The sequence below is a fragment of the Oncorhynchus masou genome, chromosome 31 (genome assembly GCF_036934945.1).
Source record: "Oncorhynchus masou masou isolate Uvic2021 chromosome 31, UVic_Omas_1.1, whole genome shotgun sequence".
Classification (NCBI taxonomy): domain Eukaryota; kingdom Metazoa; phylum Chordata; class Actinopteri; order Salmoniformes; family Salmonidae; genus Oncorhynchus; species Oncorhynchus masou.
This window is the reverse complement of record NC_088242.1, coordinates 92,467,128-92,491,921: the sequence shown is the minus strand read 5'-3', so window position 1 is coordinate 92,491,921 and position 24,794 is coordinate 92,467,128. Positions and strand designations below refer to the sequence as shown.

The 24,794-nt window shown below is 46.7% G+C and overlaps 1 protein-coding gene across 3 annotated transcripts in view; it reads right to left on the bottom strand.

The window, feature by feature from the left end:
- LOC135524748 (receptor-type tyrosine-protein phosphatase S-like) overlaps positions 1–24,794 on the bottom strand; it is a 130,201-nt gene that overhangs the window by 86,839 nt on the left and 18,568 nt on the right. For 2 of the 3 annotated variants that reach the window (XM_064952540.1, XM_064952541.1), the window contains exons 6-9: positions 23,054–23,247; positions 15,050–15,167; positions 2,159–2,752; positions 1,023–1,117 (exon numbers count right to left, since the gene is read on the bottom strand). In XM_064952540.1, the coding sequence (XP_064808612.1) occupies positions 1,023–1,117; positions 2,159–2,752; positions 15,050–15,167; positions 23,054–23,247 (1,001 nt within the window). Of the gene's footprint in view, positions 1–1,022; positions 1,118–2,158; positions 2,753–15,049; positions 15,168–18,647; positions 18,675–23,053; positions 23,248–24,794 lie in introns of all 3 variants that reach the window. The other variant, XM_064952543.1, reaches the window with a different exon arrangement.

Here is a 24,794-nt window from a genome sequence, read left to right as displayed (position 1 = left end):
TAGGCCTCTGTCTGTCTCTATAGTAGTGGAGTAGTCTCTGTCTGTCTCTATAGTAGTGGAGTAGTATAGTAGTCTATGTCTGTTTCTATAGTAGTGGAGTAGTATAGTAGGTCTCTGTCTGTCTCTATAGTAGTGGAGTAGTATAGTAGGTCTCTATCTGTCTCTATAGTAGTGGAGTAGTATAGTAGGTCTCTGTTTTTCTCTATAGTAGTGGAGTAGTTGTCTCAGCGCCGGGTAGAACCGCTAGCTTAAAGCATGTAAAATGTAAATTAGTCTGTAGGAGATATTCTTTGGAAATAGTGTGTTCAAATATGGCATGTATGTCTGTGTTTCTGTAGACTATTCTCTGCAAAGTATAGTATAGAGTCCCAGACGCAGAGACGCGATAGTCCGGCACCCCATTGTGACATAGCTACACGGCTCAGAGATCACCATCTGTGGGGGGCACACAGCCCAAAATTCCCAAAAAGCAGCGGCTTCGCATTCACGTCTTGTATTTGAACGGGGTGACGGTTGGAGAACTTGCTTGAGCCGCACTGAGAATTTGAAGTATAAAAGCCAACGGTCCAATATTGTAGAACACTGCTGTGCGTACGCATGCATGTTTTTTGGACTCTGAGAGACTGCATCTTTTGAACTTTTAATTAAATCACAGTTGCAGTCAGTAGCATAATTATTCAAAAATGTATTCATAGAGCAGGAAACCTCTGTGTGTGTGTGTGTGTGTGTGTGTGTGTGTGTGTGTGTGTGTGTGTGTGTGTGTGTGTGTGTGTGTGTGTGTGTGTGTGTGTGTGTGTGTGTGTGTGTGTGTGTGTGTGTGTGTGTGTGTGTGTGTGTGTCGTGTGTGTTGTGTGTGTGTGTGTCTGAGTGTCTGTCTGTCTGTCTGTCTGAATGGCTGTCTGTCTGAATTTCTAAATGTCTGTCAGTCTGAATTTCTAAATGTCTGTCAGTCAAAATGTCTAAATTTCTGTCTGTCTGTCTGTCTGTCTGTCTGTCTGTCTGTCTGTCTGTCTGTCTCTTACCGTGCACCGAAATGGGAACCGCCTCTCAACAAACTTCCATGTTAGCAACACCGTCGTCTTGGTTACCCACTTCACTGTGAAGTTCTTTGGTACATCTGTTGTGAGAGAGAGAACAGAAAGAAGAAGAAAAAGGAACACGACAAAAACAGAGAGGAAGTGTTTAGTTTGGAGAGCTGGGGAAGTGAGAAGGGAGAGAGAGATTAGAAATAAAAGAGTAGGTTGTTTTTGTTGTTTTCCTTCCGCTGGATTGGAGTATTGAGCGGGCCGTGAGCCGTGCTGTGATAGGCTGTGAAGGGGGCAACTCTATTGGTTAGACACATAGCCCCGGAGACCCATGGCACACAGACGGACCCATGGGGCACGGACATGCCCGCTGGCTGGCCACCAGGGCAGTGCCAACCCATCTCTGCACACCACATCTTTCTACAAGACAATACCCCATCCCAGTGAAAACCAGGAGTCGTTGACACTCGTGGTTGTGGCAGAAACCGGTTCTTTGGCGCTCTGAGCCTAGGTTGGCACTGCCCACGACATGCTGCCCAGCGGGCACAAAGACAAACCCAAACACAGCATGCCCACAGTCATTAGCAGTGCATCAGGGGGACGCCATGCTGCACGCCCATCCCATAATGTGACAAGGGGAGGGAACAGAGTGGGGGAGGGACTCAAAACAAACTGAAAAACAAAGAAAATAAAGAACCAAAATCTTGCTCTTGCTAACCTAAATGGACTGAAAACAAAGTCTTTGAGTGACTTAAACACAGAGGTCCTGCTTCTTTTTTGTTGTTGTGCAAACTAGGGGGTGAGTGAGTGTCAGGTTGCATTAGCTGTGTGAGTGTGGCTGGCTGCAAAGGGCAGCGAGGAGTCTGACAAGCTGTCTGACCGACTTGCACTTACCTTGAACGCAGCAGCACCTCCCCTTTTCAAACTGACTGACTGTAACTTACTGACTGGTTTTACCTTTGGGTTAGTGAAGTGAGTGTTCCCCGCAAACATTTTTAGGTTCTAGGATTTTTGTCGTGGAGAAGAAGTGAAGGTGATTGGAGGGGGGAGTTGTTTTCATTTTTGTGTTGTCGCTTGTTGTTATTTTTGTTTGTTTTTCCCCCCGGGTCGGAAGAGAAACAGGCAAGCCCTACCTGTCTCAAACGCCACTGTCCGATACTGGATCGGCGGGCTGTAGGGCCCTGGACCTACACTCGTGTGTGCGCGTATTTTCACGTCGTATGCCGAGTTGGGTTTGAGGCTGTTGAGCACGTAGGTGGACTGGCTTGCGGGCAGGCTGAGTTCCCGGGGCGCGCCCCCCAAGCCCGTCTCCTGGTATGCTAGCGTGTACTCTGTGATGTCCCCGTTGCGCTCTGCCAGCACCGGGGGCGACCATGACAATTCCACCGAGCAGCAGGTCACGTTGGAGGTTTCTCTGATTTGGGGGTACCCCTGGGGTGTGTGTTCGGGCACCTGCAGTTCGGCTGTCGCCTCCTCACCGAAGCCCCCCCGACTCTTGGCCTGGACTTTGAAGAGGTAGGTGGCACCGCGGTGGACACCAGCCACCGTGTACTGCCTCTCCTGGGGGGTGAACTCCAGACTAGCCAGGGGGGACACGTCTTTGCGGCCAAACTGAAGCCGGTAACCCTGCAGCCCCATGCCAGGGATCATAACATCGGGTGCGTCCCAGCACACCACCGCCGACGTCTCTGAATACTGAGCCACCGACAGAGAGGGTGGCCCAGGCACTGTGGAGAAGGCAAACAAACAAAACTTTTATTCATCTATATTTTTCTCTAAAAGGTTAAAACAAGGTGTGTTTTTGAAGAGAGAGTACGGTTTGTGGTTTGTACATCTAGCTATGTCAATAAGTAATAATATACTGTGCTGGAAATGAACAGTGCTCTCTCCCTTTCCCATTGTGCAGAATATGAAGGCTGCTCGTATGCGTGTGTTTTGTATCGGGAAAAAAATATTTTCTTCACTATAGAGAGCCTTTTACTGGGGTGAACATTTGTTTTTAACAGACCTGGGCGAAAGGTTAGGCATCGACAGAGTCAGTATAAACTGAGACTACTAAAACCAATATTTTCAGTGACTGGGTTACACCTTCAACGGCATAATGTTGAACAAGCAGACCTACTATATATTTCTGTCTTTTTATTTTGACTCAAGTCAATTCAGATAATTAAATTCCAGGTTCAAAGGTCCAGTCAGGAAACATAATGACCTATTTCTCCTATTGATGAATTGATATTCAATTCATTTCGGCATTGACTGAGTAGTGAGTACAAATGGGAATTGACAGCAACACTACAGTGTCAGTAACACCACAGTGAGTGAATTTCTGCAGACAGAAATATGTGTGCACTCTAGTACAGACATGCTTAGACACTTCGTAGCACACACCTACCCCACTACTAAACAACACCACTATTACAACAATACACTACTATACTACCTCACCACTATTCTATCGCACTACTATACCACTCCACTCCTATACTACTCCAATACCCCATTACTCCACCACTATACTACCTCACTATTCCACAATTATACTACTCCACCACTACACTGCAATACTATTCCATTACTCCACTAGACCACCACTATACAACTACATCACTATACTACAGCATTACTCCATGACTATACTAACTCACTAATCCACCATTATACTAGCTCACTACACCAAAACTCTAAACACATTCTACTCCGCTAACTTACTATTCCACCACTATACTACTCCAATACTCCACTTATCCTCTACTATACTACTCCACCACTTTACTATTCCACAACTATACAACCCCACTTATCCACTACTCCATTACCCCCACGACCCCACTAGTATACTACCCCACTACTATACTACTCCACTACTCTATGACCCCAATACCCCACTACTCCACTATTTTACCACCTCACTACTATACTACTCCACTAATACACTACTATACTACTCCACTACCCCATTAATATACTGCCCACTAATCCACTCAAATACTAATCCAATAAGCCACTACTCCACTACTATACTACCCCACCCCTCCACTACCCCACTACTATACTACTCCACTACTAAACAACTATACGATCCCAGTGATACACTACATACCACACGATCATACCAATCCATTACTATACTACCCCACTACTATACTAATCTACTAATCCACTACTCCACTACTCCACCACTATACCACTCCACTAGTATAATATTCCACTACAATACTACTTTACTACAATACTATTACACAGTATAATACACTACCGCAATAATACACTGCCCCACTACTATACTGACCCACTACAACACTACCCCACTATTCCACTACTATAATACTCCACTGATATACTACTATATGATTCCACTACTATACTATCCCACTCATCCACTACCCCACTACTATACTACTCCATTCCTCCACTACTAACCTACCCCACTAGTAATCCTACTCCACTACAAAAATGATCCACTACCCCACTACCTCTCTACTATACTACCCCACTACTCCACTACCCTTCTACTATACTACCCCTCTACCTCACTACTCCTCTAAAATTTTCCCCACGAATCCAGTATTTTAATACCAAACTATTATACTTCCCCACGCCTCCACTACCCCTCTACTCCACTACCACTGTACTCCACTACTATACTACTCCACTAACCTACAACGCCACTACTCCACTACCACTGTACTCCACTACTATACTACTCCACTAACCTACAACTCCACTACTCCACTACCACTGTTCTCCACTACTATACTACTCCACTAATCTACAACTCCACTACTCCACTAACCTACAACTCCACTACTCCACTACCACTGTACTCCACTACTATACTACTCCACTAACCTACAACTCCACTACTCCTCTAACCTACAACTCCACTACTCCACTACCACTGTACTCCACTACTATACTACTCCACTAACCTACAACTCCACTACTCCACTACCCTACTACCCTACTACTATACTACTCCACTACCCCACTACTACACTACCCCTCTACTCCACTACCACTGTACTCCACTACTATACTACTCCACTAACCTACAACTCCACTACTCCACTACCCTACTACCCTACTACTATACTACTCCACTACCCCACTACTCCACTACTCCACTACTATACTACTCCACTACTATACTACTCCACTACTATACTACTCCACTACTATACTACTCTACTACCCTATTACTATACTACTCCACTACTATACTATTCCACAACTATACAACTATACGACTCCACTACCCCGCTACTATACTACCCTGCTACTCCACTACTATACTCATCCACTACCCCACTACTATACTACCCCACTACTCCACTACTATCCTCCTCCACTACCCTACTACTATACTACCCCACTACCACACTACTCCACTACTCCACTACTACACGCTGCCCTGCTACTATACTGCTCCACTTCCCCACTACTAAACTACTCCACTACTATAATTCCCCACTACCCTACTACTATAATGCTCCACTACCCCAACACTATACTACTCCACTACTATACTACTCCACTACTATACTACTTCACTACTATACTACTCCACTACTATAATTCCCCACTAATCTACTACTATACTACTCCACTACCCCACCACTATACTACTCCACTACTATACTACTCCACTACTATACTACTCCGCTACCCTACTACTATACTACTCCACTACCCTACTACTATACTACTCCACTACCCCACTACTATAATACTCCACTACCCCACTACTTCACTACCCTACTACTATACTACTCCACTACCCCACTACTCCACTACCCTACTACTCCACTACTACACGACTCCACTACTACACTACTCCACTACTACACGACTCCATTACCCTACTACTCCACTACCCTACTACTCCACTAACCTACTACCCCACTACTCCACTACCCTACTACTCCACTACCCTACTACTCCACTACTACTCGACTCCACTACTACACTACTCCACTACTCCACTACTACACTACTCCACTACTCCATTACCCTACTACTCCACTACCCTACTACTCCACTACTACACTACTACACTACTACACTACTCCACTACCCTACTACTCCACTACTCCACTACCCTACTACTCCACTACCCTCCTACTCCACTACCCTACTACTCCACTACCCTACTACTCCACTCTACTACCCCACTACCCTACTACTCCACTACTCCACTACTCCACTACCCTACTACTCCACTACCCTACTACCCCACTACTCCACTACCCTACTACTCCACTACTACTTGACTCCACTACTCCACTACCCTACTACTCCACTACTCCATTACCCTACTACTCCACTACCCTACTACTCCACTACTACACTACTCCACTACCCTACTACTCCACTACCCTACTACCCCACTACCCTACTACTCCACTACCCTACTACTCCACTACCCCTCTCCCCGTTATACCCCTTCCTCTTTGTACCCTCTTGTTCCTCCACTCTTATTCTTTCTTTCTCTTTTGAATAGGCCTGTTGTGGGCAGGGGTTAATTAGTTGGAGCAGTAATGGAATAGCAGCCTCCAAACAGCAGTGAGATGAATGTGTTCATTACTCCCCGCTAACAAACTATAGCTCAGCCCCGCAACTAGCCTGTCTTGTTTAAACTTGACTCTCCCTCCTCTCACATCTACTGCTTAGAAAGCCCCAATGAGGACATCAGAGATAATAGCACTGAGGTGTGTGTTTACATGATAGGCCAGGGACTACTGTTAATGGAGAGGTAAGGGTCGGTGGGTTTAATTGACCAAGCTGATTGGTGCAAAGGGAAAACTGAAGGATGGAGAGAGGAAGAGGAGGAGGGAGGATGTGATAATGACAGTTCCCAGTGTTGAAGGTGACAGAGAACCGGGAGCCTTCTGCCACAAAGAGGGGACAGCGAGGGAGGAGTGGGGGATTGTGGACACCTTGATTGTCTCCCTCTTTCCTCCTCCCCTCCTCCCTCTGTCACTCCATTCCTATCCACTCAGCCTCTCTCAATCACTCCCAGTGGAGCTGGAGGCACATTTCCCATCAGGACCAGCTTTAACGGTCACTGTTCTCTCTCTCTCTCTCCCTCTAGACAAGTAAGTGGAGGTTGGTTTGGGATGAGCTATAGGAGGACTGGCTTATTGGGGCAGCAGGGTAGCCTAGTGGTTAAAGTGTTGGGATAGTAACTGAAAGGTTGCAAGTTCAAATCCCCAAGCTGACAAGGAACAAATCTGTCATTCTGCCCCTGAACAAGGCAGTTAACCCACTGTTCCTAGGACATCATTGAAAATATGAATTTGTTCTTAACTGACTTGCCTAGTAAAACAAAGGTACAACAAAAAAATTGTGACTGGAATGGAAAAATGTGGTTCCCATGTGTTTGATACCTTTTCTTTAATGCCATTCCAGCCATTACAATGAGCCCGTACTCGTATAGCTACTACCACCAGCCTCCACTGACTTACGAGTTTCTATAATAGTGTGTCTGTGAGCCAAACAAGAGTTTATTATTTTTAAATAGATTCAACCATGTAAGCCATTAACCTGTGGTTACAATTTCCAGGAAGATATATCAGGGGTCGTGGGTCCACCTCACTCTACTGTACTGGCCTGCGAGGCGTTGTCTAAGGCACTCCATAAATGCTTGGCTGTATTTTTGCACGCAATTGATATCGGTGGCAAAGGGGGCATGAGCGGACCAGTGGAAGAGGGCAAACATAATGGAAAATGCCTCCCCACCTAATTTAGCTGTGGCGATGAATAATCGCCTCGGCCACGCTGAGAGATGCACAGCTATTTTGACAGCAAAGGTCTTTCGTAATCCATTGCCAACCCATATTTATATTCCTCTATCGCGGGTGCAATGATGTCCGAGGAAAAAAAACAGGGTTCATTGTTTGTAACCTTTGTTGTCGTAATATCCCAAGCGGATGTGGTAGTTTCACCATTAAGGATACCAGCTTTAACTTAACACCTATTTTAAGGACTATTTCTATATCTTATAAAAATACAGAAGAAATCAGGACAGTAGAAGGAAAGTCATAAATATGCTACAAGCTTATTGGCCCCGCCAGCCACCAGCGCTACGTAACCAAACAGGAGAAGAGACAGCCAGGGTGTCTGTGGAGGCTAGTTGTGTCCAGACGGTTTCTTCCCAGAGTATTCCGGGGTATTCCCAGAGTATTCTCGGCTTCTCTATACCGCCCAGGCAGAATGGGGAAGGGGTGGGAAGATGCAGAGGAGGAGGGGGAAAGACCGAGGGACGAGGACTAATGAAAATTTCTGACTAGTAGAGCGGGAGGGAAGTGGACCTTGGTGGCCTTGGTGGCCTTTTCATTACATTTTCATTACATTTCATTATAGTACAACGGTTTGATTTGTCTAATCTTAGCAATTTCTTCTTAGCTAGCTACATAGCCGTCTTTGTATCAAAGATAATTGCGTAATTATCGTATTTCGTCGTCCTAACGTAGTCTACACTGCTATCTGCCCAGCAGCTAACATCCACCGTCTACTAGCACTGTAGAAACTATTACACTCAACTGAACGACTCGATTAGTGTAGTGTTAGCTAGCTACATAGTTGTCTTTGCTGTCTTCGTATCCAAGATAATTGTGTAGTTTAGAGTGTGTAGACTAAGAGTGATCATCTTAATTTACCGAGGTTAGCTAGCCAGCTATTTGTCGTCCTTAACGTAGGAGATACTGCTAGCTAGCTAGCCAACAGCTAGCCAATGTCTACCGAATTGAACTTCAACTACCCGGTCAACATTCCGCTTCGCTCCACAGGTAGTATCACATTTTCATTTCACTTCATTACAGTACAACGGTTTGATTTGTTTGATCGTAGCTAGCTAGCTACATAGCCGTCTTTGTATCTAAGACAATTGTGTAGTCTAGAGCAATTTTCTAGGTTAGCTAGCCAGCTATTGTCGTTCTTTTAACGTACTAACGTAATCAACACTGCTAGCTAGCCAGCTAGCCCCGAATAGCAGCACTGTAGAAACTATTACACTCGACGGAACGACTTGATTAGTGTAGTGTCAACAACGCAGCCACTGCCAGCTAGCCTACAAAGTCAACAACACAGCCACTGCCAGCTAGCCTACTCCAGCAGTACTGTATCATTTCAATAATTTTAGTCAATAAGATTCTTGCTACGTAAGCTTAACTTTCTGAACATTCGAGACGTGTAGTCCACTTGTCATTCCAATCTCCTTTGGCGTAGCCTCTTCTGTAGCCTGTCAACTATGTTTCTATCTATCCCTGTTCTCTCCCTCTGCACAGACCATACAAACGCTCCACACCGCGTGGCGCGGCCACCCTAATCTGGTGGTCCCAGCGCGCACGACCCACGTGGAGTTCCAGGTCTCCGGTAGCCTCTGGAACTGCTGATCTGCGGCCAACAAGGCAGAGTTCATCTCAGCCTATGCCTCCCTCCAGTCCCTCGACTTCTTGGCACTGACGGAAACATGGATCACCACAGATAACACTGCTACTCCTACTGCTCTCTCCTCGTCCGCCCACGTGTTCTCGCACACCCCGAGAGCTTCTGGTCAACCGGGATCCTCATCTCTCCCAAGTGGTCATTCTCTCTTTCTCCCCTTACCCATCTGTCTATCGCCTCCTTTGAATTCCAACCAGCCCTTTCAAGCTTAACATCCTTATCATTTATCGCCCTCCAGGTTCCCTCGGAGAGTTCATCAATGAGCTTGATGCCTTGATAAGCTCCTTTCCTGAGGACGGCTCACCTCTCACAGTCCTGGGCGACTTTAACCTCCCCACGTCTACCTTTGACTCATTCCTCTCTGCCTCCTTCTTTCCACTCCTCTCCTCTTTTGACCTCACCCTCTCACCTTCCCCCCTACTCACAAGGCAGGCAATACGCTCGACCTCATCTTAACTAGATGCTGTTCTTCCACTAACCTCATTGCAACTCCCCTCCAAGTCTCCGACCACTACCTTGTATCCTTTTCCCTCTCGCTTCATCCAACACTTCCCACACTGCCCCTACTCGGATGGTATCGTGCCGTCCCAACCTTCGCAACTCTCTCCTCTTCCATCCTATCATCTCTTCCCTCTGCTCATACCTTCTCCAACCTATCTCCTGATTCTGCCTCCTCAACCCTCCTCTCTTCCCTTTCTGCATCCTTTGACTCTCTATGTCCCCTATCCTCCAGGCCGGCTCGGTCCTCCCCTCCCGCTCCGTGGCTCGACGACTCATTGCGAGCTCACAGAACAGTGCTCCGGGCAGCCGAGCGGAAATGGAGGAAAACTCGCCTCCCTGCGGACCTGGCATCCTTTCACTCCCTCCTCTCTACATTTTCCTCCTCTGTCTCTGCTGTAAAGCCACTTTCTTCCACTCTAAATTCCAAGCATCTGCCTCTAATCCTAGGAAGCTCTTTGCCACCTTCTCCTCCCTCCTGAATCCTCCTCCCTCCCCCCTCCTCCCTCTCTGCAGATGACTTCGTCAACCATTTTGAAAAGAAGGTCGACGACATCCGATCATCGTTTGCTAAGTCAAACGACACCGCTGGTTCTGCTCACACTGCCCTACCCTGTGCTCTGACCTCTTTCTCCCCTCTCTCTCCAGATGAAATCTCGCTTCTTGTGACGGCCGGCCGCCCAACAACCTGCCCGCTTGACCCTATCCCCTCCTCTCTTCTCCAGACCATTTCCGGAGACCTTCTCCCTTACCTCACCTCGCTCATCAACGTCCCTTCCGTCTTCAAGAGAGCGAGAGTTGCACCCCTTCTGAAAAAACCTACACTCGATCCCTCCGATGTCAACAACTACAGACCAGTATCCCTTCTTTCTTTTCTCTCCAAAACTCTTGAACGTGCCGTCCTTGGCCAGCTCTCCCGCTATCTCTCTCAGAATGACCTTCTTGATCCAAATCAGTCAGGTTTCAAGACTAGTCATTCAACTGAGACTGCTCTTCTCTGTATCACGGAGGCGCTCCGCACTGCTAAAGCTAACTCTCTCTCCTCTGCTCTCATCCTTCTAGACCTATCGGCTGCCTTCGATACTGTGAACCATCAGATCCTCCTCTCCACCCTCTCCGAGTTGGGCATCTCCGGCGCGGCCCACGCTTGGATTGCGTCCTACCTGACAGGTCGCTCCTACCAGGTGGCGTGGCGAGAATCTGTCTCCTCGCCACGCGCTCTCACCACTGGTGTCCCCAGGGCTCTGTTCTAGGCCCTCTCCTATTCTCGCTATACACCAAGTCACTTGGTTCTGTCATAACCTCACATGGTCTCTCCTATCATTGCTATGCAGACGACACACAATTAATCTTCTCCTTTCCCCCTTCTGATGACCAGGTGGCGAATCGCATCTCTGCATGTCTGGCAGACATATCAGTGTGGATGACGGATCACCACCTCAAGCTGAACCTCGGCAAGACCGAGCTCTTCCTCCCGGGGAAGGACTGCCCGTTCCATGATCTCGCCATCACGGTTGACAACTCCATTGTGTCCTCCTCCCAGAGCGCTAAGAACCTTGGCGTGATCCTGGACAACACCCTGTCGTTCTCAACTAACATCAAGGCGGTGGCCCGTTCCTGTAGGTTCATGCTCTACAACATCCGCAGAGTACGACCCTGCCTCACACAGGAAGCGGCGCAGGTCCTAATCCAGGCACTTGTCATCTCCCGTCTGGATTACTGCAACTCGCTGTTGGCTGGGCTCCCTGCCTGTGCCATTAAACCCCTACAACTCATCCAGAACGCCGCAGCCCGTCTGGTGTTCAACCTTCCCAAGTTCTCTCCCGTCACCCTGCTCCTCCGCTCTCTCCACTGGCTTCCAGTTGAAGCTCGCATCCGCTACAAGACCATGGTGCTTGCCTACGGAGCTGTGAGGGGAACGGCACCGCAGTACCTCCAGGCTCTGATCAGGCCCTACACCCAAACAAGGGCACTGCGTTCATCCACCTCTGGCCTGCTCGCCTCCCTACCACTGAGGAAGTACAGTTCCCGCTCAGCCCAGTCAAAACTGTTCGCTGCTCTGGCCCCCCAATGGTGGAACAAACTCCCTCACGACGCCAGGACAGCGGAGTCAATCACCACCTTCCGGAGACACCTGAAACCCCACCTCTTCAAGGAACACCTAGGATAGGATAAAGTAATCCTTCTCACCCCCCCCCTTAAATGATTTAGATGCACTATTGTAAAGTGGCTGTTCCACTGGATGTCAGAAGGTGAATTCACCACTTTGTAAGTCGCTCTGGATAAGAGCGTTGCTAAATGACTTAAATGTAAATGTTAATGTAGTTAATGGACTGTCCTTCTGTATGGTTGACAGTGTAGTATGGATTACAGTCTTAATGTCAGTGTTAGGAATAGATGTTCTTAATAGTTAGGGATTGGAATATTCTTAAATCGGTTGTAGGTAAGAGCTTGCTTTTTTGAATTGATTTAAAAATCAATCACATATCACACTTCACCATTAATTTCAAACCAATTGGATGTAAATGTCTGGTCCTTTCTTTTAAAGTAATTAACCTCACGTTCGACCATGAAGGTTCTTAAATATTTAAGAGCCCTGAAAGCGATTTGAATATGCACGGCGAAGTCACACAACACCAAGTTCTAGGAAACAAACTGTTATTACTTAGTAAAAAAGGAACACATTGAAACACAATGGAAGCTAAATAATGCACGAAGACTGAAGACTGCGTCAAACCTAGACTCCAACACCTACAGCAAAAGTAGCCAGCTGCACTTTGAGTTTGATGAAATTATTCTATCCTCGATTTTCACAATGTTTTAGGTTGAGGCATTATCTATTGAACAAAGACTTAAGAGTTTGACAAAGCCATACTTCCAACAACTTGGAATTTCTTTATTTTGCTGTCTTAAGAGTGAGTCTGGTTGCCTTTCTGAAAGATAAAAAATACAGTCTGTGTGTGTGTGTGTGTGTGTGTGTGTGTGTGTGTGTGTGTGTGTGTGTGTGTGTGTGTGTGTGTGTGTGTGTGTGTGTGTGTAAACTCTCGAAAGGGCCCTCCTTTCTGTCTGTGCCTCTGCCTTATCAATAGCACAAGGCAAGGGCTTAACTTGTCTGAAAGCACAATGTCTCCCTGAAATGGGCCTGGGAGAACCATGGCAACCGTCTGGGCCACGATTTGACTGAGCCCCATGGCAGAACTGGAATCTGGTAGCTCCACTGTCACATGAAAGGGGAGTTGGAAGTACTTTTTACCTCCGAAGGGGCTGAGGCTTCTCTTCGTCCCTTTTTGTCTGCCTCACGCTCATTTATTTATTTTGGTCTCTTTTCCGCATTTCAGTAATGAAAAGCGAAAGGGGGATTGGATTTAAGGATGGATGGTGTGAGAGAGACTGGCGTATAAGTCAGCGCAGGCCGACAAGGGATGGAGGAGAGAAGTGACAGTACCAGGGCCCTTTGCCGTCCGTCATACTGTCTGATACCAGTGATAGGCACACCTGTCAAGATCACGACCTGTCAAAAGAGGTGTGTGTGTGTGAGTCTGCTTTCTAGTTTGTTTTTATTGGATGTTTGAAGGCCCTGAAGCAGACTAGCGTGGATACATTCACAAAGGAGCCTCACATCTTAGCCCTGGCGGCCCTGTAAATGCTTTCACGGCTCTCTAGTCTTGCAGGTATAGGCCGTGTTCACGGTAGCTAAGCTTTCGGATTCTTATGAGGCTCAAGTGACCTGGTTAACGTTGGCTTGAATACTGGTGTTTAAGAGAGAGGAAAAGAGGGAGACAGAGAGACTCTGAAGTCTAAGTGTAGCATTATAAAGAAAGAAAGAAAGAAAGAAAGAGAGACTCTGAAGTCTGAGTGTAGCATTATAAAGAGAGAAAGAACGTTTCTGATGTCTGAATAAGGCCTCTAGCAGTAATCCACGAGCCTCGGGCCTGGATGGCAACAGAATAACCTGTTTGGCCCTGTCCGGGGGTATCATCGGATAGGGCCACAGTGTCTCCTGACCCCTCCTGTCTCAGCCTCCAGTATTTATGCTGCAGTAGTTTATGTGTTGGGGGGCTAGGGTCAGTTTGTTATATCTGGAGTACTTCTCCTGTCTTATCCGGTGTCCTGTGTGAACTTAAGTATGCTCTCTCTAATTTTCTCTTTCTCTTGGAGGACCTGAGCCCTAGGATCATGCCTCAGGACTACCTGGCCTGATGACTCCTTGCTGTACCCAGTCCACCTGGTCGTGCTGCTGCTCCAGTTTCAACTGTTCTGCCTGCAGCTATGGAACCCTGACCTGTTCACCGGACGTGCTACCTGTCCCAGAACTGCTGTTTTCAACTCTCTAGAAACAGCAGGAGTGGTAGAGATACTCTTCATGATCGGCTATGAAAAGCCAACTGACATTTACTCCTGAGGTGCTGACTTGCGGCACTCTCGACAACTACTGTGATTATTATTATTTGACCATGCTGGTCATTTATGAACATTTGAACATCTTGGCCATGTTCTGTTATAATCTCCACCCGGCACAGCCAGAAGAGAACTGGCCACCCCTCATAGCCTGGTTCCTCTCTTGGTTTCTTCCTAGGTTTTGGCCTTTCTAGGGAGTTTTTCCAAGCCACCGTGCTTCTACACCTGCATTGCTTGCTGTTTGGGGTTTTAGGCTGGGTTTCTGTACAGCACTTTGAGATATCAGCTATATAGCTGATGTACGAAGAACCAAATCTGCCAAAAACTATGTTTACTACTATTTCCTGTCATCCGCCATTCCGTCTGTGGATAGTTTGCTGAACATTTATAGATTATCTTCAGTATCCAATTCCAAACATCCAAACTTCCTCTCCAGCGTCAACACAACAACAAACAGGTCAAATCGAAATAGGATGGTTTCTGTCTTTCAAAAGAGAGCGGGAGGGGAAGTTTTAATCATTTTAATTTTAATAAACCCACAACCGTTTCATCGATAAATATTGGATTGGTAGAATTCTTTCCAATATAGGCAAGGTAACAATTTACTTAAGGCCTGCAGTTGTAATGCAGTATAATGTGGTACTAATGCATGGTAATGAGCTACAATAAAATGAAAGACTGACCTGCTCCTTTGGTTACCACCAGTTTGGGTTTGCTGCGTGCTCCATCTCCCTTCGTGGTGTACGCAGCTACTGTGATGGAGTAGATGGTGTCCGACTGTAGCCCTCCGATGACCATTTCCTGTAGGAAACAGGAAGTAGACAAAATGTATCAGAACACCGGTCAAAACATGTGACCATCATCACCTCCGCAGCCAACCACCTTATTTGACCATTTATTGTGTCCTGCTGCTTTTTACCTCTGGATAAAATGTTTAACCTACATTGTCTGAGGCATTAGCCAAGCTACACTCACAAAACAACTTAAATGAATAATCAATGTATGCATGCATTCTGGCTGGCTGACTGGTCAGTGCAGTTTTCAGGTCAGAAGTTATTTTGTCTGGTTCTCTTGAGAGAGGAGGCTTTGATCAATGCTGATAAATCTTTCAGTAGAGGTGCCTGGCTAGCTAAATGAATGCAGGAGGTTTTCAGACTGGTTGGCTGAGAGATGGAGAGGTCAGCAGAGGAATAGGGGGGGACATACAGTATCTTCTGTTTTCACAGCGAAGATGGCGGCATCCATATCATATATACCATGCAAGTGCAATAACACCGTGAATTAAATAAAAGGGGGTGGCATTTCACACTCAATCTAGGCAGGGCACCACCAAAGAATAAAAAGAAAACAACACACACCATGACAACACGACACCATGACAACACACACCATCACAACACCATCATAACACACACCATCACAACACCATCACAACACGAGATAACACCATGACAACACAACACCATGACAACACAACACCATGACAACATGACACAACACCATGACAACACAACACCATGACAACACGACACCATGACAACACACACCATCACAACACCATCATAACACACACCATCACAACACCATCACAACACGAGATAACACCATGACAACACAACACCATGACAACATGACACAACACCATGACAACACGACACAACACCATCACAACACGACACCATGACAACACACACCATCACAACACCATCATAACACACACCATCACAACACGAGATAACACCATCACAACACGACACCATGACAACACAACACCATGACAACACAACACCATGACAACATGACACAACACCATGACAACACGACACAACACCATCACAACACGACACCATGACAACACCATCACAACACGAGATAACACCATGACAACATGACACAACACCATGACACAACACCATCACAACACAAGATAATACCATGACAACACAACACAACACCATGACAACATGACACAACACCATGACAACACGACACAACACCATCACAACACGAGATAACACCATGACAACACTATACTATAACATGACACAAAGTAGCACAAAGTAGCATGATTAAGCAGTCCAGTCACAGATATTGCATCAGCCACCTTCTCATCAGCCGCACAGCTAATTAGCCTTTACTCTATCTAGGACAGGGGTGTCAAACTCATATTGCTCCGTTGGCCACATTCAATCTTCACTGAGATCTGGAGGGCCACATTTAATCTTCACTGAGATCTGGAGGGCCACATTTAATCTTCACGGAGATCTGGAGGGCCACATTCAATCTTCACTGAGATCTGGAGGGCCACATTCAATCTTCACTGAGATCTGGAGGGCCACATTAAATCTTCACGAAGATCTGGAGGGCCACATTCAATCTTCACTGAGATCTGGAGGGCCACAGTCAGTCTTCACTGAGATCTGGAGGGCCACATTCGGTCTTCACTGAGATCTGGAGGGCCACATTCAGTCTTCACTGAGATCTGGAGGGCCACAGTCGGTCTTCACTGAGATTTGGAGGGCCACAGTCGGTCTTCACTGAGATCTGGAGGGCCACATTCGGTCTTCACTGAGATCTGGAGGGCCACATTCGGTCTTCACTGAGATCTGGAGGGCCACATTCGGTCTTCACAGAGATCTGGAGGGCCACAGTCGGTCTTCACTGAGATCTGGAAGGCCACATTCGGTCTTCACTGAGATCTGGAGGGCCACATTCGGTCTTCACTGAGATCTGGAGGGCCACATTTGGTCTTCACTGAGATCTGGAGGGCCACAGTTGGTCTTCACTGAGATCTGGAGGGCCACAGTTGGTCTTCACTGAGATCTGGAGGGCCACATTCGGTCTTCACTAAGATCTGGAGGGCCACAGTCGGTCTTCACTGAGATCTGGAGGGCCACAGTCGGTCTTCACTGAGATCTGGAGGGCCACATTCGGTCTTCACAGAGATCTGGAGGGCCACAGTCGGTCTTCACTGAGATCTGGAAGGCCACATTCGGTCTTCACTGAGATCTGGAGGGCCACATTTGGTCTTCACTGAGATCTGGAGGGCCACATTCGGTCTTCACTGAGATCTGGAGGGCCACAGTTGGTCTTCACTGAGATCTGGAGGGCCACATTCCGTCTTCACTAAGATCTGGAGGGCCACAGTCGGTCTTCACTGAGATCTGGAGGGCCACAGTCGGTCTTCACTGAGATCTGGAGGGCCACAGTCGGTCTTCACTGAGATCTGGAGGGCCACATTCGGTCTTCACTGAGATCTGGAGGGCCACATTCAGTCTTCACTGAGATCTGGAGGGCCACATTCGGTCTTCACTAAGATCTGGAGGGCCACAGTCGGTCTTCACTGAGATCTGGAGGGCCACAGTCGGTCTTCACTGAGATCTGGAGGGCCACAGTCGGTCTTCACTGAGATCTGGAGGGCCACAGTCGGTCTTCACTGAGATCTGGAGGGCCACAGTCGGTCTTCACTGAGATCTGGAGGGCCACAGTCGGTCTTCACTGAGATCTGGAGGGCCACAGTCGGTCTTCACTAAGATCTGGAGGGCCACAGTCGGTCTTCACTGAGATCTGGAGGGCCACAGTCGGTCTTCACTGAGATCTGGAGGGCCGCACTTAAAATGTATTATATTTCCTCGCCGTCAAAATTAGCAAAGAAATTGTTTTTTATACATGGCCTTTGGGATTTTCAATGCTCCCTGACTGTCTGACTTTCGCTTCGATGTTAGTTAGCTGGCAGAGTGAAAAGACTATAAATGTAACAACAATTCAAGCTCAAACGGGACAGATATGCTCAAAATTTGGAATTTCAATTGATTACTATAGCTTCCCATTGGGCCAATCAGTGTCATTTTCTAAATGCTGGATCTCTATAGCAACATGTATCATTCACCCAAGTTTCGTAAAAATCGGGCCAGAGGTGTCTGTGACTAACTACCGTACGAACGGACGGAGACAGATCCATAGTCCCCGCTCCGATTTCATCACAGGGGACAATCATTTGTTTTTACTCAGACCCCTCGCAGGCCATATGTTTGACACCCCTGCACTAGGACATCAATACTGGAGATGGGTAGGGCTAACTTGAGAGCCTGTTCATAACATACAGTGCTAGGGCATTACTGATAAAGCACCATAATATCAACGCTCTACTGAATAGGCTGATGTAAACCCTGTCTTTCTTATATATGTGAAAAGAGCTAGGGTGATGCAATACATAGTGCTTTTTACCCCCCCCCCCCCAACTGTACCATAGCACTCTAGTGACTCCATATATATACTCACATATTCGGCTGTATCGTCTGTTTCCCACTACCCCCCCCATATAGAGGAGAATGCAGGAGAGAAAGAGAAAGATTTGTTAAAAGAGAGAGAGAGAGAGAGAGAGAGAGAGAGAGAGAGAGAGAAAGAAAGGAAGAGAAACTCAAGAGAAGGGAGGTGCGAGAGGGGCAGTGTGTTGAGAAGAGGGTGAGAGCACAGAAGCAGGGTGTTGTGTACGTTCCAGGCCAGAGAGGGCAAGAGGAAAGCTAGTCTGTGCTAGGGAGTGCAACTGAGGCAAGGGGAAGAGGTGTGAACTGAAGTCTATGGGGGCTGTCTGTTTATATATTTTTTAGGAGGTTACTGTATCTATTTTTATAACAGTGCATTACTTGGGGGCCTCTTGAGTGGCACAGCAGTCTAAGGCATCGCTGCGTCACTACAGATACGGGAGACCCAAGAGGTGGCGCACAATTGGCCCAGCGTCGTCCAGGTTAGGGAAAGGTTTGGCCGGCTCGGGATGTCCTTGTCCCATCTCGCTCTAGCAACTCCTGTGGCGGGCCGGGTGCAGTGCATGTTGACACGGTCGCCAGGTGTAGGTGTTTACTCTTACACATTGGTGTGGCTGGCTTTTGGGTTAAGATGAGCATTGTGTCAAGAAGCAGTGCAGCTTGGCGAGGTTGTATTTTGGAGGAAGCACAGCTCTCGACCTTCGTGTCTCCCGAGTGCATTACCTGGACTACTAAAATATCTAATCATTGGCTGAAGCGTTCATATTTGTCAGCAGCCTGTCATAATGCGTTCATTTTTTAAAAAACCTTTATTTATACAGCTTATTCTCATTGATATGCAATCTCTTTTAAAAGAGAGACCTGTGAAAGAAGAGACCACACACACAAAGCACATCAGAGACCTGTGAAAGAAGAGACCACACACACAGCACATCAGAGACCTGTGAATGAAGAGACCACACACACAGCACATCAGAGACCTGTGAAAGAAGAGACCACACACACACACAGCACATCAGAGACCTGTGAAAGAAGAGACCACACACACAGCACATCAGAGACCTGTGAAAGGAGAGACTACACACACAGCACATCAGAGACCTGTGAAAGAAGAGACTACACACACAGCACATCAGAGACCTGTGAAAGGAGAGACCTGAAAGAAGAGACCACACACACAGCACACACAGCACATCAGAGACCTGTGAAAGAAGAGACTACACACACAGCACATCAGAGACCTGTGAAAGGAGAGACTACACACACAGCACATCAGAGACCTGTGAAAGAAGAGACCACACACACACACAGCACATCAGAGACCTGTGAAAGAAGAGACTACACACACAGCACATCAGAGACCTGTGAAAGGAGAGACCACACACACACACAGCACATCAGAGACCTGTGAAAGAAGAGACTACACACACAGCACATCAGATACCTGTGAAAGAAATGACCACACACACAAAGCACATCAGAGACCTGTGAAAGGAGAGACCACACACACAGCACATCAGAGACCTGTGAAAGAAGAGACCACACACACACACAGCACATCAGAGACCTGTGAAAGAAGAGACCACACACACACACAGCACATCAGAGACCTGTGAAAGGAGAGACTACACACACAGCACATCAGAGACCTGTGAAAGAAGAGACTACACACACACACAGCACATCAGAGACCTGTGAAAGAAGAGACCACACACACACACAGCACATCAGAGACCTGTGAAAGGAGAGACTACACACACACACAGCACATCAGAGACCTGTGAAAGGAGAGACTACACACAGCACATCAGAGACCACACACACACACAGCACATCAGAGACCTGTGAAAGGAGAGACTACACACACACACACAGCACATCAGAGATGTTCACTTTGAAACACAGACATCATGAATGTTCCTTTGAAACATTGTGGAATAGATACGTCTATAGACTTCCGTTCAGGGGATAAATATTTCGTGTGTTTCTAATTTTGTTTTGGTTGTCCTAGCGGTGTACTTTACAGTAGAATAACACAGCCCATTGAAACAACTTTCTCTGCATTTCTCCACTGTTTTGTTGACAGAAGCTTTGTGAAAACCTACCATTGTGCTGGCTTACATCATAATTCTAGCTTTCAGGGAGGACCATTTCCTCTGAAATCCTTTCATGCCCTGACAAAAATACTGATGTTCTCTTTAAGGGGGGTCTACACAGCCCTGACAAAAATACTGATGTTCTCTTTAAGGGGGTCTGAAACACAGCCCTGACAAAAATACTGATGTTCTCTTTAAGGGGGGTCTACACAGCCCTGACAAAAATACTGATGTTCTCTTTAACCCTCTAGAGTCTAAGCCCTGTTTGATTTTGAATTTTGTCCTGATTAAAAAAGCAATAAAACTGGCCTCTTTAGACTAGTTGAGTATCTGGAGTATCAGCATTTGTGGGTTCGATTACAGGCTCAAAATGGCCAGAAACAAATAACTTTCTTCTGAAACTTGTCAGTCTATTCTTGTTCTGACAAATGAAAGCTATTCCATGCGAGAAATTACCAAGAAATTGAAGATCTTGTACAACGCTGTGTACTGCTCCCTTCACAGAACAGCGTAAACTGGCTCTAACCAGAATAGAAAGAGGAAAGGGAGGCCCCGGTGCACAACTGAGCAAGAGGACAAGTACATTAGTACTAGTGCCTAGAAAGACGACCTCACAAGTCCTCAACTGGCAGCTTCATTAAATAGTAAAACACCCGCAAAACACCAGTCTCAACGTCAACAGTGAAGAGGTGAATCCAGGATGCTGGCCTTCTAAACAGCTACAATAGTCATTTACAACATTAACCATGTCTACACTATATTTCTGATACATTTTTATGTTGTTTTAACGGGCCAAAAATTTGCTTTTCTTTCAAAAACAAGGACATTTCTAAGTGGCCCCAAACTTTTGAACGGTAGTGATATATATATATATATATATATATATTGATGTATTTATCCCCTTATTTTAGGCAATAAACTACAGAATCTCCAGATATACACTTCCATAAATGTTTTCAACTGGTGAGACGTGTGGAAGTCCTAGAGCAAAACAATGTGTTTGTGAGCGTCTCACCTTTCTGTAGATATAGGTCATAGTCGTGTGTAGCCCACACTGTTCGGTCGGTACGGAGGTTGGCAAAAGAGGCTCTACCTACTTTAGCCGTGTGCCTTGAGATACACCATTGTGTTTGTGAGAGGCTCATCTTTCCATAAAGGGGTCATAATAGTTTGTAGGCCAAACCGTTCGGACGCTACAGACGTTTTTGTGAGAAGATGTCTCATGGTCTGATGAACAACGCTCTGCAGACATCTCTAGCTTAAACAGATTGATTTTGAAGGGGATTTTTTTAAAATTAATGTTAGATTAGATTTCCGCGGGGCCGTGGAGTGATGTTCTCTTTAAAGGGGGTCTAATCTCTCATGGACAGATTCTCGTGGACAGATGAAACGGCGTGAATCTGTCAAGGCCGACGCAGAATTATGTGATTACGAGCAGCAGTAGTTCCTGGTTTTGAGTCTTCGTTTTTGATTATTTGGACAGATCAAGATTGGGCAAATGCGGTGCTTAAACTGGTGTGGTGATTTTCAGGCCTGTGTGCGGATGATGAACGGTTTCCACTAGATTCCACAGCCACAGAGTCAAAATAGGTTGTATCGTAAAAATACATGAAAACGAAAATGAGCTTTTTTGGCCATGATAAATTAGCGGAAGGTAGGGGTTTGGCCGAGAGTTTCCGTTTGCGAGGGAGGAGACGTTGCTTCCTTTCTTTGCACAAAGGTAATGAAAATTGTTAACGGCAATCCCCCCAGAAGTACAACAGGAAATGACAACCTTTCGTGACAGAATTTGACATCTGGATAACTGAGATTAAGGGGGGGGGGGGGGGGTCATACAGCACTGATAAGAGGAGGGGAAGTGAAATAAAGAAGGTGCGATCATTTTTTTTGTGGGCAGAGGAGAGTAACATTGCTGAAATATGAAATTAAAAACCAAGGAGACTAAAGAGAAACCTGAGGAAAGAGCAGCCATATTGTACTCATTTTAGCACATATTGTAAAAGTAATGTGTAGCATTTACCACAGAACGCTCTATTACTTTCATATTACACTATAAAACATATTTTATTTATAAGCTTTGAGCTAATCTTCACATGGGCTCTCATCAAGTCAAATCACATTTTATTGGTCACATACACGTGTTAAGCAGATGTTATTGCAGGTGTAGCGAAATGCTTGTTAAACAAAATATTGCAAAGTTGCCTAGGTGCAGGAAGCACGACTGCCCTATCTATCGGTGCCATTTTGTCATTAGATAGTGGCACTCCATAGGCCAGCTTGGTCAAATGAATTGCTTGATTGGTGGACCAATGGGGGCGAGGTATACCTGGGCATCGGCAAGCATGACGTCCTTGATGAGGGGCAGGCCGCGCGACTCCCCGTTCTCCACACGCACATAGTGCACCTGGTAACCACGGATCTGGCCGTGCTGTCGCCCCGGCAACAGGGAGCGCCACATGACCTTGAGCGCCGTGGAGTTGAGCACCTCCACCTCGACCCGCCTAGGAGGAGCTCCGGGAACTTTGGATTAAAAAACAAGATAGTGTCTATGTTAAAACACTGCTGCAGAATAGTACACTCATATTGTATGTATAGGTTATCTATCTGGCAAAACTACAAGAGCCATTCCCCTGACAGACAGATAAACTGGCAGACATCAACTGTGACCTCCTCCTCACCCCAACAACACACTATAGGGACAAAACTTTCAAGCACACAAAACTGCACTACGCAACAACACCTGCTGCTGCCAACAAAATGCCATCATCCCTCCCTCACAGCCAGACCTCCCAATACGTCTCCAGTTGAACCCCCTGTCTCTCAGACATAATGGAAAGCCTTTATGTGAGGTCTTGGCGTCCTGCCTTTTACTGTGCACCGCACTGGCCTCCAGAGACAAATGGGCTCCTGGTTAATAAAACTGTGGCCCATTTGCACTGTTGTATTGTGGGAGATGGCAAGCCATCAGTTGGCTGAGTAGCCTCCCATCAGTGGGCTGTGCTGTGACACAGGGTCAACTGTATGAAAGCCTGAGGTGGGGCGTGCCCATAACCATTTATGGCTGAACACCATAAGACTAGAGGAAGAAGGAGATGAGATGGGGCGTGCCCATAACCATTTATGGCTGAACACCATAAGACTAGAGGAAGAAGGAGATGAGATGGGGCGTGCCCATAACCATTAATGGTTGAACACCATAAGACTAGAGGAAGAAGGAGATGAGATGGGGCGTGCCCATAACCATTAATGGCTGAACACCATAAGACTAGAGGAAGAAGGAGATGAGGTGGGGCGTGCCCATAACCATTAATGGCTGAACACCATAAGACTAGAGGAAGAAGGAGATGAGATGGGGCGTGCCCATAACCATTAATGGCTGAACACCATAAGACTAGAGGAAGAAGGAGATGAGATGGGGCGTGCCCATAACCATTAATGGCTGAACACCATAAGACTAGAGGAAGAAGGAGATGAGATGGGGCGTGCCCATAACCATTAATGGTTGAACACCATAAGACTAGAGGAAGAAGGAGATGAGATGGGGCGTGCCCATAACCATTAATGGCTGAACACCATAAGACTAGAGGAAGAAGGAGATGAGGTGGGGCGTGCCCATAACCATTAATGGCTGAACACCATAAGACTAGAGGAAGAAGGAGATGAGATGGGGCGTGCCCATAACCATTAATGGCTGAACACCATAAGACTAGAGGAAGAAGGAGATGAGATGGGGCGTGCCCATAACCATTAATGGCTGAACACCATAAGACTAGAGGAAGAAGGAGATGAGATGGGGCGTGCCCATAACCATTAATGGCTGAACACCATAAGACTAGAGGAAGAAGGAGATGAGGTGGGGCGTGCCCATAACCATTTATGGCTGAACACCATAAGACTAGAGGAAGAAGGAGATGAGATGGGGCGTGCCCATAACCATTAATGGCTGAACACCATAAGACTAGAGGAAGAAGGAGATGAGATGGGGCGTGCCCATAACCATTTATGGCTGAACACCATAAGACTAGAGGAAGAAGGAGATGAGGTGGGGCGTGCATAAGACCATAACC